General features: G+C 61.8%; 1 protein-coding gene across 1 annotated transcript in view; it reads left to right on the top strand.

Annotated features, from left to right (window-relative positions):
- The window catches only part of TP53BP1 (tumor protein p53 binding protein 1), a 29,396-nt gene that overhangs the window by 11,251 nt on the left and 383 nt on the right, over window positions 1-17,762 (top strand). The window contains exons 10-27 of the mRNA XM_039912871.1: window positions 510-718; window positions 2,187-3,317; window positions 3,552-4,479; window positions 5,926-6,042; window positions 6,231-6,443; window positions 9,528-9,585; window positions 11,211-11,303; window positions 11,484-11,985; window positions 13,432-13,587; window positions 13,987-14,252; window positions 14,452-14,601; window positions 14,748-15,163; window positions 15,498-15,689; window positions 15,969-16,178; window positions 16,391-16,597; window positions 16,928-17,022; window positions 17,159-17,358; window positions 17,536-17,681. Of these exons, the coding sequence (XP_039768805.1) occupies window positions 510-718; window positions 2,187-3,317; window positions 3,552-4,479; window positions 5,926-6,042; window positions 6,231-6,443; window positions 9,528-9,585; window positions 11,211-11,303; window positions 11,484-11,985; window positions 13,432-13,587; window positions 13,987-14,252; window positions 14,452-14,601; window positions 14,748-15,163; window positions 15,498-15,689; window positions 15,969-16,178; window positions 16,391-16,597; window positions 16,928-17,022; window positions 17,159-17,358; window positions 17,536-17,681 (5,289 nt within the window). The remainder of the gene's footprint in view (window positions 1-509; window positions 719-2,186; window positions 3,318-3,551; window positions 4,480-5,925; window positions 6,043-6,230; window positions 6,444-9,527; window positions 9,586-11,210; window positions 11,304-11,483; window positions 11,986-13,431; window positions 13,588-13,986; window positions 14,253-14,451; window positions 14,602-14,747; window positions 15,164-15,497; window positions 15,690-15,968; window positions 16,179-16,390; window positions 16,598-16,927; window positions 17,023-17,158; window positions 17,359-17,535; window positions 17,682-17,762) is intronic.

Genomic DNA, 17,762 nt, shown 5'->3' with positions numbered 1-17,762 from the left:
GGGGCGGGCCTGGGCCGTTGGGTTCGTCTCCATCCGGTCCTGCCTCTAGGCTGTGGGGGCAGGAGGCCGGCGGGCTGGGCCTTGGTGGGGCTCTGACCATGAATTTATTCACTGGCCAGAGAGCAGACGGTGCGGCTCCAGGGGCTCTGGTCCCCATGTGGTCCTCTGGCCTTTACGGCATACCCCAGCATGCCGTGCTCTCCTTGGCTTTCTGACTCTAGCTCCCTGATCCTCTTCCTGAGGTTCCGGACCCGAGGTAATTGGATGGTGTCAGGGGACAATTTGGAGTTGCTTTGGTGGTCAGGAGGGTGTCCTGCCCACCCCCCACCATGCCTAGTGTCCCTCTGAAGGTTGGAGGAATGCCGCGGGGGAGGCCGGGGAAAGGCTGGGGCCCGGGCCCATAGAAGGAGAGGCTGCAGCTCCCTGCCTCTAGGGCGGAGCGAGCCCAGCCACGGAGGGCCCAGGAGAGAACTTCGTCTTTTTAAAACCTCCTTTCCTTCCTTGTTCAGAGGAGGCAATGGATGTGGCGGACACCCCCGTGGGAGGAGGAGAGGATGCTCAGCAGAAACCTCAAGATGACGAGCCAATGGAAACGGACGCTCCCCTGCCCCCACGCGAACCCTCTGTGTTCCCACAGGCTTCGACTCCCGTGTCGCAGAGCACCCCAGCCTTCACCCCGAGCTCCTTCCCCATCCCATCGCAGCCGGAGTTTTCTCACGTGGGTCCCTCCCCGCTCTTCCCGCCGCCGATGGTCTGGCGTGGCGGGGCCCAGCTGCAGGGTGGTCTGGGGCGGGAAACTGCCGCTGAGCACTGACCCCCATTTAGGTGTCCCAAGCGGCAAAATGCGGAGGGGAAGGGTCCTGACTGAGTCAGAACCGCTCCTCCCGAGCCCTCCTGAGGAGTTGCGGGGGGGTGGGCTTGGAGGCAGCCCAGGGCTGAGCTGGTGGAGGAGGGGGCGGGGCGGCAGTGTTGCTAGGAGACCGCCTTCCCCGGGTCTCCCCGGTTCTGGTTGGTGGTGGCTCTTGGCGGTCCTCGTCTTCACCCGAAGGGGCCGAACGCCTGGGCGGGTGGGCGGCGGAGGAGGTGGGTGGGTGACTCCTGGGACAAGCTGAGGAGAACTAGTGACGGCGAAGGTGAAAGCGGGTGTGTGCCTACGCACTCAGCGGCTCTGCCGGCTATGGCCCCCTGATCTGATGCTCCACACTTAGTGGCTAAGGTGAGGCTGGAGACCAGGTCTCCTTAAGTCTCCCTGCTCTGCCCTATCCCCATGGGCCAGGCTGCTTTCCTTTCTAGTTCCACTCTGGCTTTGAGGTCTTTGGGGGCTCCTGTTCACATCTGGACCCCAACCCTTGCCCCACTGACCCCTTACCAGGTTGGCTCTTTGATGACCCAGAGCAGAGGGACAGGCTAGCAGGTGGGTATCGGCTGGTATGTGTCAGCGGAGCCTCTAAGTCGATGGGTCAGAAAGTCCAGTTGGTCACTGTTGGGGTGTATGGTTTCAAATATCTGTTCCTGAGGGACCCATTTGATCGTGGGCTGATAAGGTTCCCGAGTCGGAGTGGCATGTTCCATGTCAGAGGGATGCGCGTGAGCACGGGCTGATGTGGTTCTTGGGTCACGATGTTTTGTGTGTGAGAGGCATGTGTGAGATGTGTGGAGGCAGGCCAGCGTAGCTCCTGGGTCACTGTGGCCTGTTCTGTGTGTGAGGGATGTGTGTGAACGCAGGCTGGAACGGACAGCCTAGGGTGGGATGGACTCCCCCGTCCCCACCCCCAGGAAGGGCTGGCCCTGTTCCTCTTTGAGGGGTGGTCTGAATCACTCCAATCCCATTATCCCAGCTATCTGGACTGGGTGCCCGCCCTCCCACCCCCCAGCCCGCTTCACAGCCCTAGGGTTCAGGGTGTTGGTTTTTGTGTGAGACTCAGGCGGGATTTTGGGTGGGCAGCTGGGGACCGAGCCCAGGATGGGAATGTGGCTTAAAACACGATGTAGGACTGGGGAGCAGCAGAGAGGACCCCCCTTCCCCCGCCCTGCAGGGGGCCAGTAAGCCGCCCGTCGACTCTCCTTTCTTTGCTCCTGGAATGGAGCATCCAAAAGGCCAGGGATCCTGGGGGTGGTCCCAGGGTGGTCCTGAGGGGGCAGTGGGCCCAGCACTAACCCAGCCTCTCTCTTCCTGACTCTCCCAGGACATCTTCCTTCCCTCGCCTAGCTTGGAGGAGGGGCCGAGCGGAGAGGAGGACCCGGTTCCCCAGCCAACCAAGTCGCCAGCTGACGTGGACCTGTCCCTGACGGCGGAGTCCTGCAAGTTGGTGCTCTCTGCCAGCGAGGGCCTCGAGTCTTCCCAGGCCGAGGGTCGGGGCACCGGTCAGCTTGACACTGACCCAGAGAGCTCCCAGATCCAGGAGACAGGCCCCTCGGAAGCCCAGCTCCGCCCCACGGAGGATTCACGTGGGCAACGGAGCCCGCCACAGGACAGCCAGGCAGCTCCGGGGGCCGACCACCGGCCCTCCTCAGCAGCGGGGGCGGCCAGCACCGTGATCCCCAGAAGCCAAGACGGGGAGGAGGCAGCAGCCAGGGCGGCTGACACGGACCTCACAGATGGCGAGCCTGGAGCTGGAGCGTCTCCTCCTCCCCACACAAATCCCCCTACATCTCCCCCAACTCAGGCCCAAGCTGCTTTGAGTGGCTTAGGGCAGGAAGAGATTCTGGATGTGGAGGGCTGTCCATCTGAGGAAGTGTCTTCGGCGTCTGAGGTTGAACAAGTCCCCGAGACACCTTGTGAGAGCCAGGAGCGGAGCCAGGGCCTGGAACAGAACCAGGGGTTGGGGTTGGGGCAGGGCCAGGAGCAAAGCCAGGGAGGGGGGCAGGGCCAGGGGAAGGTCCAAGGGCAGGAGCTGAGTCAGTTGCAGGGTCAGGGGCTGAGCCAAGAGCAGGGCCAGGAACTGAGCCAGGAGCAGGGCCAGGGGCTCAGCCAGGAGCAGGGCCAGGGGCTCAGCCAGGAGCAGGGCCAGCGGCTCAGCCAGGAGCAGGGCCAGAGACTGAGCCAGGAGCAGGGCCAGGGGCTGAGCCAGGAGCAGGGCCAGGGCCTGAGCCGGGAGGAGGGCCAGCGGCTGAGGCAAGAACAGGGCCAGGGGCTGAGCCAGGAGCAGGGCCAACGGCTGAGCCAAGAACAGGGCCAAAGGCTGAGCCAAGAACAGGACCAGGGGCTGAGCCAGGAGCAGGGCCAGAGGCTGAGCCAGGAGCAGGGCCAGGAGCGGGCTCAGAGGCTGAGCCAGGAGCAGGGCCAGAGGCTGAGCCAGGAGGAGGGTCAGAGGCAGGGCCAGAGGCTGAGCCAGGAGCAGGGCCAGAGGCTGAGCCAGGAGCAGGGCCAGAGGCTGAGCCAGGAGCAGGGCCAGAGGCTGAGCCAGGAGGAGGGCCAGAGGCTGAGCCAGGAGGAGGGCCAGAGGCCGAGCCAGGAGGAGGGCCAGAGACTGAGCCAGGAGCAGGGCCTGAGGCTGAGCCAGGAGCAGGGCCAGAGGCTGACCCAGGAGGAGGGCCAGAGACTGAGCCAGGAGCAGGGCCAGAGGCTGAGCCAGGAGGAGGGCCAGAGACTGAGCCAGGAGCAGGGCCAGAGGCCTAGCCAAGAGGAGAGCCAGCAGCTGAGCAAAGAGCAGGGCCAGGAGCTGAGCCAGGAGCAGGGCCAGAGACTGAGCCAAGAGGAGGGCCAGAGACTGAGCCAGGAAAGGGGCCAGGGGCCGAGCCAGGAGCGGGGCCAGGGGTTGGACCAGGAGCAGAGCCGGCAGGGACAGGGTCCAGAGCAATGCCAGGGGCAGGAGCAGAGTCAGAGAGAGCAAGACAGCCAGAGCAGCATCTCTCTGCATCTCTGTCTTTCTCAATCTCAGTGGCCAGGGCTGGGTGTCTGCAGGGAGAGCCTGAGTCAGGTGGACCCAGACGCGATGGAGGTCGAAGTCAGCGAGTGCAGCAGGAATTCTGTGGCAGCGCTGCCTGAGGCACACCGGGAACTGGATCTGGAGGCTCAAGCGGCTCGTGGAGGACCTAATTTGGAAGACTCCGGGATGCTAACCGCCGAAGGACGGGCAGGACGAGGTCGGTGTGGCCCGGCCGACTGCCCCCCCGTTCTCAGCCTGGTGACACGGGACAGAGCACCCAACGCACCCCTCCAAAGCATAGCTACTCCAGGGACTGAAGCCCAGCCACAGAGTCGAGGGGAGAAGAGCCGAGAACCCGGAAGGGAGGGGCAGAAACCCGTGACCATGCAGGAGAATTCCCAGCAGCCCCTGGGGCTCTCTGGGCCGACCGCTCACGTGATGAGGACCGGACCGGGAAAGCAGCCCCCTCAGCCACCGGAGGAAGTCAACAATTCCTTAATTAAATGCTCCAAGATGGATGACACCAAGCGGATGGGAAGCCATGTTGAGACCCAGCAGGCGGAGGGGGTTGCGGACCCCCTGCCCCCAAGTCCCTGCGAAAGCTCCAGTGGTGAGTGTGCGGGGAGCGGTAGGTAAAGTGGAGGTGGTAGGCACGGTGGAGGTGCCAGCGGCGGTGCAGGTTGTGGGAGTGGTGGGAGTGACGGGCAGGTTGGCACAGTGGGCTAGAACCGCTTGGGGGGGCGTTGGGATGGTCAAGGGGCAGCTCGTGGCCATCACGGCTCATGGAAAAGCCTGGATGTCGCTGGGGTGAGAGGGGAGGGGCAGAGAGTCCCTGTGGAGTCGGCACTTGGAAGCTTCCAGCTGGGTGTCTGGCCCCTGTGGGGTTTTCTGTAAGAGTGAGGCCAGTTTCTGGGGGCGGCAGTGGCTGCTCTGAGAAGTTTTTTCCCAGGCTTGAATGTTGCAAGGTTTCCAGGGCTGGGGGACCGCTAGCGGAAGAGAGAGGGGAGAGCAGGGTGGGGTGTGGCAGGGTAGGGCAGGGCAGGGTGGCTGCAGCTTCACCCTGGGAGATGTGCGGGCTGACCCTTGAATTGGACGCAAGGCCGAATGAGGCCCAGATCCCCGGGATAGAGTGGGAAGCACCCGGGCATGGGTGGGAGGGTAAGTGGGCAGCTTCCCGGGAGCTCCAGAAGAAGCAGCGTGGCTCAGTGGAAAGAGCCAGGGCTTGGGAGTCAGAGGTCATGGGTTCGAATTCCAGCTCTGCTGCTTGTCAGCTGGGTGACTTTGGGCAAGTCACTTCACTTCTCTGTGCCTGTTACCTCATCTGTAAAATGGGGGTGAAAACTGTGAGCCCCATGTGGGACAACCTGATCACCTTGTATCCCCCCAGTGCTTTGATCAGTGCTTTGCACATAGTAAGCGCTTAACAAATACCACCATTATTATTATGTCTGCCTGGATAGATGTGGAGGAGTCCAGGTGCAGGGGTGGGAATGAGTGGGGGACAAGGGGCAACCACGGGTGGTTCATTTAGAGGGGATTGGAGTGGATCAGGGAAAGCTTTCCAAGGGAGGAGGGCCTGCGCCCTCTCTTGAGGCAACAGCGGGATGGAGGCCTCTTGAGCGGCATTGCTGAGAAGGAATGGGGTGGACTGTGGGTGGGGGGATGAGGCTGGAGGGATAGGTGGGGCCCACGAGTATGGTGGAGAAAAAGCAGAAAAATCCAGGTGGCAGGTGGGGGCAATTTGGTCAGCTGCTTGGCCAGGCTCGTTATGTCCAGGAACCCCAGGGCATCACCAGGGGGTGGAAGAGAGGGGCGGGGCGGAGCGTGGGCCAGTTCAGGCCTCCGGGAGGGGGTCCGGCCCTGGCTGGACTGATCAGTAACATTTACTGCGGAGGTCGGCCCTCCCTCCTCGGGCAGGGCAGCACAGCGGCTCTCCCTGCGGCCCCGCCGGCTGGGCGGGCCCGGAGCTTCGGCCGACCGTCTCCGACGCGGTTGACGGTCGGTCCTTGTTGCTCTGTCACGGCTCCCCACGTGGCCTCTGCGTGTGTGTCTGAAGCCCCGTTCCGGTTCACCCTGCCGAAGGAGGGTAACCTCATCCAGCCCCTGAGCAGCACGCCCCCTCTGCTGATGGAGCACCTGAAGCGGGGGCCCCGGAGGCACAGCACGCCCATCGGTGAGTGAGGGGCCCCACGCGTCCCGCCGCCCCGGGGAGCACCCAGTCTTGGCCTGGCTGCCACTGTCACCTCTGGTCCCGGCCTCCTTCACATCTCAATAAATACGATTGAAAAAATGAACGAACGAACGAACGAACTAACAGCTTCCTTGCATCCCTCCTTCCCTCTGTCCCTCGGACCCTCCCAGCACCTGCAGTGGAGGGCGGCTGTCCGGAGAACACCATGGCCACCAGCGAAGTCATGGCCGAAAGCTCGGTGAGCGCCAGCGACAGCACCATTGACAGTGAGAAGGGGGAGAGGGCAGGGGCTGCTGGCACGGAAGGGGAGCTTTGCCTGATGATGAAACTGGTCAGCCCGGACACCGAAGCCAGTGAGGAGTCTCTACAGTTCAGTTTGGAAAGTAAGTCTCAACCTCTGCCAAACCCAGGGATTCTGTGCCCGGGGATGCCCGAGCCTGGGGCAACTGAGCTCAGATATGACTGAACCCTGGGCGATCGCACCCAGGGAGACCGAGTCGCGGTGGGTGACTAAGCCGGAGACGACTGAGCCCAGAGTCACTCAGCCTGGGACGACCGGGCCCCAGGTGGTTGAGTGTGGGGATGACTGAGCCTGGGGTGACCAAGCCAGGGATAGCTGAACTTGGGCAACTGAGCCCAAGGTTAACTGAGCAACTATGACCAAGTAGGGGATAACTGAGCTGGGGGCCACTGAGCCTGGGACCATTGAGCTGGGGTTGACCAAGTGGTAGAGCCTTAGCCCAGAGCAACCAAATCCAGGACAACTGAGCCTAGATAACCAAGCCCAGGCTCCAGTCTGTCCCGCAGCAGTTTGAGAAAACTGGTGACCTTGGCCTGTCCTTCCACCTATCTGACCGTCGTGGGCAAAAGGTTCACCCATTTCTGGGCTCAGACTCGGAGGGAGGGAAGTGTCCTAAGTGGAACCCTAAATCCTCTGGGATTGACCAGACTGCCGGTAGTGTTTGTGTGTAGCCACCATCTGGAAACCAGTTGAAGGGACAGAAGCAGGGAAGGTAATGGGTGGGCTCCACTGGCTCCTGGCGTGTCCAAGGTTGGCTTAGGGGTTATTCTGGCCACTGACGGCCACAGAAAGTCGCTGAGACCCCAGAGGATGATCTTTGCCCTCCTGAATGCGGGCCGGGGGTCCGGCGCCATCCCGGGGCGGGGGGTGTGAACCCAACATTGAGGCCCCATTCTGCCGCTTTGCCAAACAAGCAACTGCCACTTCCTCTTTCTTGTATCTCCTCCACTGTGACTCCATCCCAACAAGGTCTGGAATTAGAGCCACCAAGCAGGGCTACTGAATTTCCCTTTGGGACTCTAGTGAGAGCAGTTCACAAAAATGTGAAGTGTCTCCAGTCTCGCTGGTGGTATCAAGAGTCAGGGCGGAGGAGGAGGAGATTCAATCAGTGCGATTTATCGAGCACCTGCTAGGTGTAGAGCACTGTAAGACGCATTTGGGTGAGCACAGTAGTTAATAAAAATGATCCCTGCCCTCAGAGAGCTTCCAGGCTACTTGGGGGACGCAGACCTCAAATTATTTATGGATAGGAGAAAGAAGAGAATGGGCAGCTGGGTGGGTGGATGTGTAGGTGCGGAGAAAGTAAAGGGGCTAAGTGGATATTTACTGAAGTGCTCCTGGTGGGTTTGAATGCATCAATGTGGAGGCAGCGCGAAAGAGCCGAGGTGGTGTTTGGAGGCCCTGCCCCGGAGAGAAAGAAAAATCAAACCGGAAAGGCCTGGGTGATGGGATTTCAGGATTTGGGGTCTGTCGGATGTGAAGGGAGAGAGAGAGTTCTCGGCAAGAGGGAGGGCATGAACAAGGAGGTCAGCGGCATGGAAGATGAGAACAAAGCACAGTGAGTATCTTGAGAGAAGCAGAGTGAGAGTGGTGGTTCAGTGAGAGAAAAGAGTGGATCAGTGGGAAGATGGAGCTAATGGAGTGCCCTAAAGCCAATGGTCAGGAATGTCTGCTTGTGGCTGCGAGGAATGGGCGACCATCTTAGAGTCAAGCATAATGTCAACTTGTGGGATGGGCTTTGGAAACAGGGAGAATGGTGGTGTGGTCATTTGGGTTGGAAAAGCTAGGTGGAAGAAAGATGCCGTTGCATCATCGCCCCGGCTAATTCCTTTCCGGGCCGGTGAGCTCACTGCCCCGGAGGGCGGAGCAGGGGGTGGTGGTGGTGCTCTCAGAGGCTCTCGGGACTGGGAGGAGAGGGGCCATCTGCACCTCTGCAGGCCCATTTAGAGGGGTGTGTTTGAGGGGCCTGTCATTTGAGCCCATTTCTACCACAGGGGTTGCAGATGGGGTTCCGGGGCAGCCGGTCTGAGCCTCAAGTCTGCCGGCCCCAACTGTACTGCAGATTACTCTTCCAGGGGAGATCTAGGTCTCCCAGGCAGGGCCTCCCAGTCAGGGTCCAGGCATTTCTGTGGCCTTGCGGAGGCCAGAGCAGCGAACCAGAAACCCTCCCGTGGGTCGGCGAATCTTCCACATCCTTGGCCTCCGGGAGGGCAGGTACCCATCTGTCTCTCTTCTGTTCTCCGGAGGAAGGTAGTGTGTGTCTGTGGCAGCAGCTGCTCCCAGCCAGTCACTGTGGAGTGTTTGTCCCTCCGCAGCCCAGAGATTTAGTAATGGGAGCAGGAGGGGAACCTGCCTGTTGGTGGGGCCTGAGGACACTGGGTTCTTTGATGTCCAAGGAAGAAGGTCCCACCTCCTCATCCTTAACCGCCCACAGCCGGGGCAAGGGAAAGTGGAGAGAGGCTTACCGGAGTGACTGACTGGATCGTCCGTCTCCTCCCTGTCTTCCTCCTCCTCCCGCTCCATGGCCTCCTCCCCATCTTCTCTGTTTCCACCTTCCCCTCTTTTTTTTTTTTATGGTATTTGTTAAGACATGTAATCCCATGTCTTAATACCCACTATACAGATGAGGGAACTGAGGCACAGAGAAATGAAGTGCCTTGCCCAAGGTCCCAGAGCAGACAAGTGATGAAACTGGAACTAGAACCCAGGACCCTGTGACTCCCAGGCCCGTGCTCCTTCTCCCTGTCCTCCTTCCCTGTCCTCTCTAATAATAATAATAATAATAATAATAATAATAATGTTGGTATTTGTTAAGCGCTTACTATGTGCCGAGCACTGTTCTAAGCGCTGGGGTAGACATAGGGGAATCAGGTTGTCCCACGTGGGGCTCACAGTCTTAATCCCCATTTTACAGATGAGGGAACTGAGGCACAGAGAAGTTAAGTGACTTGCCCACAGTCATACAGCCGACAAGTGGCAGAGCTGGGATTCGAACTCATGAGCCCTGACTCCAAAGCCCGTGCTCTTTCCACTGAGCCACGCTGCTTCTCCCTACTCCCTCTCCTCCTCCTCCCCCTCCCCACCTTCCCCTTCCTCCCCACCCTCCGGGTCTTCTTCCCTGTCTCCATCATATCCCCGTCACCCTTCCCCTTTTGTTTTTGTCCAGAGCCAATAACCGGAGAATGGGAAAATGGATCCGCTGCTGTTGCCGGGGCCGTTGCCAGGTAACCGAGCCTGTTGCTATGCAGAAGGTTTCCTCCGCGGGGCCTCCCAGCAGGGAGAGTGTTTCACAGAAAGCCGGCAGAGGGACTCGAGCCGGGGGTGGGGGTGGGGGCTGGCGGGTGGCCCGTCCGTCCGTCCATCCATCCGCCCTTAGTTCCAGCCCCTCTACCTGGGGCGACAGGAAACAGATCTGTCTGAGCTAGCTTCCACCTTTCCTACCCCCAGCTGCCCCACCTCTGCATCGAGGGAGCCTTGAGGGCCAGCTGGGTGCCAGCACCGCTGTACTAATCAATCAGTCAGTTGGTCTTATTTGTTGAGCACTTCCTGTGTGCAGAGCGCTGTGCTGAGTGCTTGGGAGAGTACAGTATAACAGTTGGTCGACTTCTTCCTTGCCCGCAAGGAGCGTACATTCTAGAGGGGGAGACAGACATCCATGTAAATGTGTAAGTAAATTACACATATGTACGTAAGTGCCCTGGGGCTAAGGGTGGGTGAATAAAGGGTGAAAAATCCCAAGTGCAAGGGTGACGTAGAAGGGAGTGGGCGAAGAGGAAATGTGGGCTTAGCTGGAGAAGTTCTCTTGGAGGAGATGTGCTTTTAATAAGGCTTTGGTGGTGGGAAGAGTGATCGTCTGTTGGATGTGAAGGGGGAGGGAGTTCCAGGCCAGAAGAAGGATGTGGGCGAGGGGTCGACGGCGAGATAGAGGAGATGGAGGGCCAGCGAGTATGTTGGCATTAGGGGAGTGAAGAGTGTGGGCAGAGATGGAGAAGGACGTATTAGGATTTAGTGCAGTGCTCTGCATACAGTAAATGCTCAGTAAATACCATCGACTGACTGCCAGTGCTGTTGCCGCCTCAGGACTGAGATGCCCCCTGTTTTGCCCTTCCCCTGCCTCCCCCTGTCAGGGGCGCCACCTCCCACCCCCACCCCACCACCCGTGTCTCCTCTGTAGCCGCTCAGAGCTCCACAGTGTCACTCCGGCTTGCTCCTGTGTCAGCCCTGTTCTGCAGGACAGGGAGGGAGAGAGCTAGGGGAGGGAAAACTGGGAGGAAGGCGTGGGCAGGGTTGGGCACAAGAGCGGCTTTGCCACTTTGTAGCTGAGGGACAGAGAGAGCCCCATCTGCTCCGGGAAACGGATTGGGGCTGAATGCCTTTCCCCACTGTGGGGGTGGGAATTGTGGAGGACAGACTTGGGCCTGGGCTCGGGGTCTGTCCTCCCCGCACCACCTTGTGGCTTCCAGCTCTGTTTCTCCCCCTGGAAAGCGCACCTGGGTGTGCAGGGCCAGGAGGCAACCCCAGGGCTGTGTGGGTGGGCATCTGTAGGGTGGGGGTGTGTGCCAGGTGGAGGTGGGGTGTGCCTCCCGGTCCCTGGTGAGGTCTTGTATTTACAATCTCTAGTTCGGTCGTAATTATTGAGCGCTTACTGTGTGCAAAGCACTGTACTAAGCTCTTGGGAGAATACAAGACAACTGCAAACGGACACATTCCCTGCCCACGACGAGCTCATTTTTCTGAGCCTAACTACGTCAGCTGGCCTGGGTGGGGCGCGGGGGCAGCCTACCCGCACCTCCTTTCCCGGGCCCAGCTGACCCAGCTAACGCCCACCTTACCCCGATCCATGCCCCAGCGTCCAGCAGCCCATCTCCGTGTTCAGTCGGGTGTGTGAAGTGCGGCAGGAGGATGAGGCCAGAGGCCGCGACTCGCCCGCTGCCCATCTCAGGTAAGCAGCTGCCGCCGCCCTCCAGCTGCCCTCCCGGGGCCCAGGCCCGGTCCCGGTCCCGGCCGCCCCTTGTGGTGCCGAGGTCCCCCGGGACCTGGGTCCGCTGTCTGCCCACCTGTCAGTCAAGGTGTATACTTAGCGAGGCTCCGAGGACTGACCTGTGTGTGGCCTTGTCTGCAGGGGCCCCCTGTTCCGATTCCCGAGCCTGCAAGCGGAGGAGGAGGAGGAGGAAGAGCTGGTGGGCGACCACAGGACTCGGCTGGGCCACCAGCCCGGCAAGCCTGGCCGTCTCGTCCAGGACTCGACTTCCCCGCCGCCTTTGCAGCGGCAGTCCCCCACCCCACGGCCGGCCAGCCAGGAGGGCCCGGCCTCGGACAGGGATGGGCCAGAAGGCCAAGGGGAGAGGAAAGGGGAGAGGAAAACCAGTCCGGACCGGCCTTCCCGGAACACACGGAGCCCAGACCCCCGGCCCAGCACTCGGCACAAAGGCATCCAGACCGTGGCCCCGGCCTCCGTGGCCCCGGCCGCCGTGTCGGCAGCCACACAGACCCCGGGTGGCCGGGGCAGCCAGGTGGAGGTGGGGACGAACACGGCAGGCCAGAGTCTCGGGAAGCAGGATGCCAAGATCCAGACGGAGAGAAACCGTGGCCAGGGAGACACCACGGATTCACTGCCCGGTCAGGTGAGGGCAGCCTCAGCAGGGGGGTCTGGGAGCTACGCCTCTGTGGGGTGAGGGTGGTCCCAAGGGGCACACCCGGAGCTGCCCTCAGGAGTCAAACAGTATGTCTTGTCCACCCTACCCTCCCACCCCGCCTTTTTAAGCGCTTGCTTATTAATTTTATTTATTTATTTATTATGTGCTTATTATGGGTCAAGCATTGTTCTAAGTGCTGGGGTAGGTACAAGTTAATTTGGTCAGACACAGTCCCTGTTCTGCATGGGGCTCACAGTCTAAATAGGAGGGTATCCTATCCAGTTCACTATCCACATTTTGCAGTTGAGTAAACTGAGGCCCAGAGAAGCAGAGTGACTTGCCCAAGGTCACATAGCACACAAGTGGTGGAGCCGGTATTAGAACCCAGGTCCTCTGACTCCCAGGCCCATGCTCTCTTCTCTAGGCCATGCTGCTTCACACCTGGAGGGAAGAGCACCACCCTGGGCCTCCCCCAGCCTCACCACCCTGAAGCCCACCCACATCCCCCCGGCCCCACGTCTGAGCTGGGATGGCCAGGGTGAGGCGGGGCCGCTGGGCAGTGGGCTTGGGGGGAGCTGGGGATACAGTGGCAGAGGGATCGAGGATCTCGGGGAAGGAGGAAGCACCGAGGCAGAGAGAGAGGGCGATGTCCCCAACCTCCTCATTCCAGACTCAGGCCTCGGCCAGGGAGGACGCCCAGGGCGTGTGGGGTAACTAGTGCATCAGAGGTGGGTGCCAGACAAATAGCATTTTCTGGTGGATAGAACACGGGCCTGAGAGTCAGAGGACCTGAGTTACCATCCTGGCTCTGCCACTTGTCTGCTGTGTGACCTTGTGCAAGTCACTTCACTTCTCTGTGCCTCAGTTTCCTCAACTGTAAAATGTGGATACTGAACTGGATAGGATACCCTCCTATTCAGACTGTGAGCCCCATGCTGGAGAGGGACTGTGTCTGATCTAATTAACTGATACTTACCCCGGCACTTAGAATAATGTTTGACAGTGTTTCTCTGGGCCCTGGGTCCCTCATCTGCAAAATGGAGAGTTAATACCTGTTCTTTCTTCTACTTAGACTGTGAGCCCCATGTGGGAAGTGATGATGATCTTGTATCTAAACCAGTGCTTAGTACGTACGGTGTTTGGCACAAAGTAAGTGCTTAACAAGCAGTGTGGTCTAGTGGATAGACCACGGGCCTGGGAGTCAGAAGGACCTGGGATCTAATCCCGGCTCCGCCACACGTCCGCTGTGTGACTGTGGGCAACTCATTTAACGTCTCTGTTGCCTCAGTTACCTCATCTGGAAAATGGGGATTAAGACTGTGAACCACACGGGATACGGACTGTGCCCCAGCTCTTAGTACAGTTCCTGGCACGGAGTCAGCGATGAACAAACTGACATTTAAAAAAAGCAAATACCACAATTATCATTATCAGGAAGAAGAGGAGGCATTTGAGCTGCCCCAGCCGCCGCCCGGCCAGGTCCTGCATCGCCACGTCCGGACCATCCGGGAGGTCCGCACGCTGGTCACGCGTGTGATCACAGATGTGTACTACGTGGATGGCGCGGAGGTGGAGCGGAAGGTCACGGAGGTAAGTCCCCCGCCCCGGTGTTTCCTGACTAGCCCGCCTGCGCAGTCTCCCGCGCACACAGTCTGGCCTGGTAGGTTGGCAGTCAGTGCTCCCCAGGTCCGTGGGGTGGCGGCCCAGGACCGGCTCCAGCGGCTCCCCCAGACAGGTCAGTGGCTCCCGGTTCCCCCTGCCTCCTCATCCACCACGTTCCCCTTTCTGAGTAGGTGGGCGAGGCCCCAGGGACGGGGAGGGTGAGCGTCTGGGGGCCCGGGCCGGACGGACCTGGTGCCCAGAAGCCCTGAGCTTAACTCCTGGAGGAACCCGGCTGCCGGTGCTGCCAGCTGGGTGGAGTGCCCGGGGGAGGTCCCCGGCCAAACTACCGGCCGGCCGCAGCCCCCCGCCCTGCCCTCTGTCCCCCAGGAGACGGAAGAGCCAGTGGTGGAATGCCAGGAGTGTGACACCGAGGTCTGTCCGTCGCCAGCCGGCGGCTCATCTGGTGACCTGGCAGACATCAGCTCCTTGTCCTCCAAGGCCTCCAGCCTGCAGCGCACGTCCAGCGCGCACAGCAGCAGCGGCGGCAGTTCCGGGCGGGGAGCTGGACTCCCCCTCCCCCGCGGGAAAGGCAGCAGCGTCCAGCACGGCGAGTTTACCTGCCCTGGAGCCCCAGCGGGGCCGGGCACACCCAGGTGTGGACGGGGCCGGGGGGAGGGAGGGGGAGCCGCCCCCGGAGGAGGGGCCCGGTCGGGATGGGAAGGTCCTGTTCACAGGGGTCGTAGCCTGTCGAGGAGGAGGCCAGGGACTACTGGGAGATGGAGCAAGGTGTACGCCCAACCTAGTCTAACCCGCTGGCCAATTCTCCCTCCTATCTCCCTTCTCCCCTACCAGCCCCCGGAAAGGCGGGGTGCTCATGGGGGCGCCGGCACCCGAAGAGGGTGGAGAAGCAGCACCCAGCAACCGGCAGGGGGGCAAGGGAGCAACCACTCCCCGGGGGCGGGGACGCCGGGGCCGTCCCCCTTCCCGAACGGCCGGAACCCGGTAAGGCTAGGCTGGTGGGGTCCCGGGAGGAGATGGGGACGGGCCGAGGGCGTAGGATGGAGGTGCCGGAGTCCGGTGGCTGCGGCTGGGGCAGGAGCTGCCGGACCGGAATGGGCCTCCCCTCACCCAGAATCTCTCACCCGCAGAGACGCAGCAGGGCCGGGCGTCGAGGACGGGTCGGCCAGCGTCTCTCCCGACGACCAGCCTTACACCCGCATCGCGTCTCGGCCAGCGGAGGGGGGTCGGCGGGCCGAGGCGGGGGTCGCTTCCTACCGCCGCAGTGAGTCCCCGGAGATCCCGCTGCAAGACCCGCCCGGGGACCCCGATCCCGCCGGCGGTGGCGGTGGCAGCTTTGTGGGGCTCCGCGTGGTGGCCAAATGGTCTTCCAATGGCTACTTCTACTCTGGGCGGATCACCCGGGCCGCTGGTGGCGGCCGCTACAAGCTGCTCTTCGACGACGGCTACGAGTGTGACGTCCTGGGCCGGGACATCCTGCTCTGCGACCCCATCCCGCTAGACACGGAGGTCACTGCGCTCTCCGAGGATGAATACTTCAGCGCAGGTGAGCGGCCCCCACTGCACCCCCAGACCCAGCCTGGCTGCCCATCTGTGCAGGTTCTCAGGAGAGGCTCAGTGCCTCCCCTCTTGAGGGCCCCAGTCCCTGCCCTACCCGCTGGCTCCAGGAAGCCCTAATAGCGGCCCGGGGTTGGGCCAAGAGCCCGAGGGAAGGGTTTCATGCCCGCGCTGCCCCCAGAATGCCTTGGGGCCTTAGACTATGGCCGCTGGCTGCCGTCGTGCGCCTCTCCTGCCAGCCAGCCGGCTGAGGCCTCAGCACTGGCTCTGCCCGGCCGTCGGGTGACCACGGGGGCCCCATGCCCTGTATGCACTGTTGGCAGGGGTGGTCAAGGGACACCGGAAGGAGAGCGGGGAGCTGTACTACAGCATCGAGAAGGAGGGCCAGAGGAAATGGTACAAGCGCATGGCTGTCATCCTGTCCCTGGAGCAGGGCAACAAGCTGCGGGAGCAGTACGGGCTGGGTCCCTTCGAGCCCACCACGCCCCTCACCAAGGCCGCTGACATCAGCCTAGGTATGGAGTGGCAGGGGGTGAGTGCCGGGACGGGTGGGGCGGCAGGAGGAGCCGTGTCTGTCCATCCGTCTGGCGAAGAGCAACAGCAGGACTCTGTCTCTTGTGCCGCTCGTGCCGGGGGCCGTACTCTGCTGCATTCTAGGGCTCCTGGTGGGCACCTCAGCTTGCCCCAAGACCCCGCGGCCTCAGGCTCCCAAGTCCGCAGGCCCGACTGCCCCTGTGGTTGTGCCCTGCCGGGGGCGGGTGGGCTAACTGGCCTCTTCGACTCCCCGGCCTCAGATAACTTGGTGGAGGGGAAGCGGAAACGGCGTAGCAACCTGGGCAGCCCAACAACACCCAGTGGGGGCAGCGGCGCCACCCCCCCTCGCCGCGCCCCCGACAGCCCCCGGCTCCCCTCTGGCCTCCTGTCTGGGAAGAGGAAGCTGGTCCCCCTGGAAGAGGAGCGGTCACCAGCCAAGCGAGGGCGCAGGGTCGCAGCCGGGAAACCTGGTAAGCGCCCATCCTGCTCCCGGGATCTGGGCTCATCTTATTCATTCATTCAGTTGTATTTACTGAGCGCTTACTGTGTGCAGAGCGTTGTACTAAGTGCTTGGGAAAGTAGAGTACAACAGACGCATTCCCTGTCCACAACGAGCTTACAGTCTAGAGGGGCCCAGATGCACCCCAGGCTCCCCCGTCACATCGCCGCCTCCTCTCTCCAGGGACTGCGGGGACTGGGGAAGGTGAGCACCCCCCCTGTGAGGCTGGGGACCCCCTGGCCCCAGAGGACCAGCGGGGACCACTGCCCCATAACAAGACACTGTTCCTGGGCTACGCATTCCTCCTCACCATGGCGAGCGCCAGCGACCAGGTGACCAGCCACCAGAAAGTGCCCAACGGCCCCGCGGGAAGCAGTGAGGAAGAGGACGGTGAGGCTCAGCAGCCCCTTCTCCGCACGCTGGGGCGGGGCCGGATTGTGTAGTTCTTGGGGGCAGTAGCATGACCCACTCCCATCCTCTGGCTGAGGCTGACTTCTGATGCCCCCCTTCTTACCCACCTGGACCGACCTGCCCTCCACACATCCCCAACTCCACTGGACTTCCCCATTCCATTTCCAGTCTCAGAACCTTCCCCCAGCTATTCTATGGGCATTCTGGCAGCTCTGAGGGAGGGATCTCAAGGGGGCAGGATCACAGTGGCACTGCTCCCCGGGGGTGGGGAGGCATCACTAACGGGGTGCCCCTCTGATGCTGGCGCAGAATTTGCAGAGATGCCACCGTACAACAAGCGGCACACTGAGGCCCAGCTGCGAGCGGGGTCAGGCTACATCTTAGAAGACTTCAACGAAGCCCAGGTTGGTGGTCTGCCTGGGCCAGAGACCGAGGCCGGGAGCAGGGTGGCTGGTGGGAGCCCAACTGGCGGGGGCTTTGGGGCTGGGTGGAGGTGAGGGCTCCATGACCTCATGCCCCCTCCCCGCTCTCCTCTCCCAGTGCAACATGGCCTTCCAGTGCCTCCTGATCGCCGACCAGCACTGCCGGACGCGGAAATACTTCCTGTGCCTTGCCAGCGGGATCCCCTGTGTATCCCACGTCTGGGTCCATGACAGTTGCCATGCCAACCAGCTCCAGAATTACCGCAACTACCTGCTGCCCGCCGGCTACAGCCTCCAGGAGCAGAGGGTCGTGGAGTGGTACGGAGACCCCTTCCCCCTGGGAGTGGGGCTGCTGCAAGCGCGATCCCGGGAGTGACTTCCCCCCATCCACCTCCACCCTACTCCAGGGTTTTGAACGGTTGTTTGGGCATGTACGCGGGTAACCAACGAGGCGATGCTGCTGAACCCCACTCCACTCCCCTTTGTTGCTCACAGGCAGCCCCGGGAGAGCCCCTTCCACGGGCTGAAGGTGCTGCTGGTGTCGGACGAGCAGGAGGGCTTCTTGGAGCTCTGGGCCGAGACCCTCATGAGCGGAGGGGCCGCCTTGGTGAAGCAGCACCGCTCCAGCTCCCAAAACAAAGGTAGCAGCCGTGGGGGATCTCCACACGCCCTCCGGCCCCGACCGGGGCGGGTGGAGGGATAGAGCCGGGGCCCGACGCCAC

This window comes from Ornithorhynchus anatinus, chromosome 8 (assembly GCF_004115215.2).
Source record: "Ornithorhynchus anatinus isolate Pmale09 chromosome 8, mOrnAna1.pri.v4, whole genome shotgun sequence".
Lineage (NCBI taxonomy): Eukaryota > Metazoa > Chordata > Mammalia > Monotremata > Ornithorhynchidae > Ornithorhynchus > Ornithorhynchus anatinus.
Note: the sequence above shows the minus strand (reverse complement) of the source record. Positions and strands in the feature narration are given on the sequence as shown.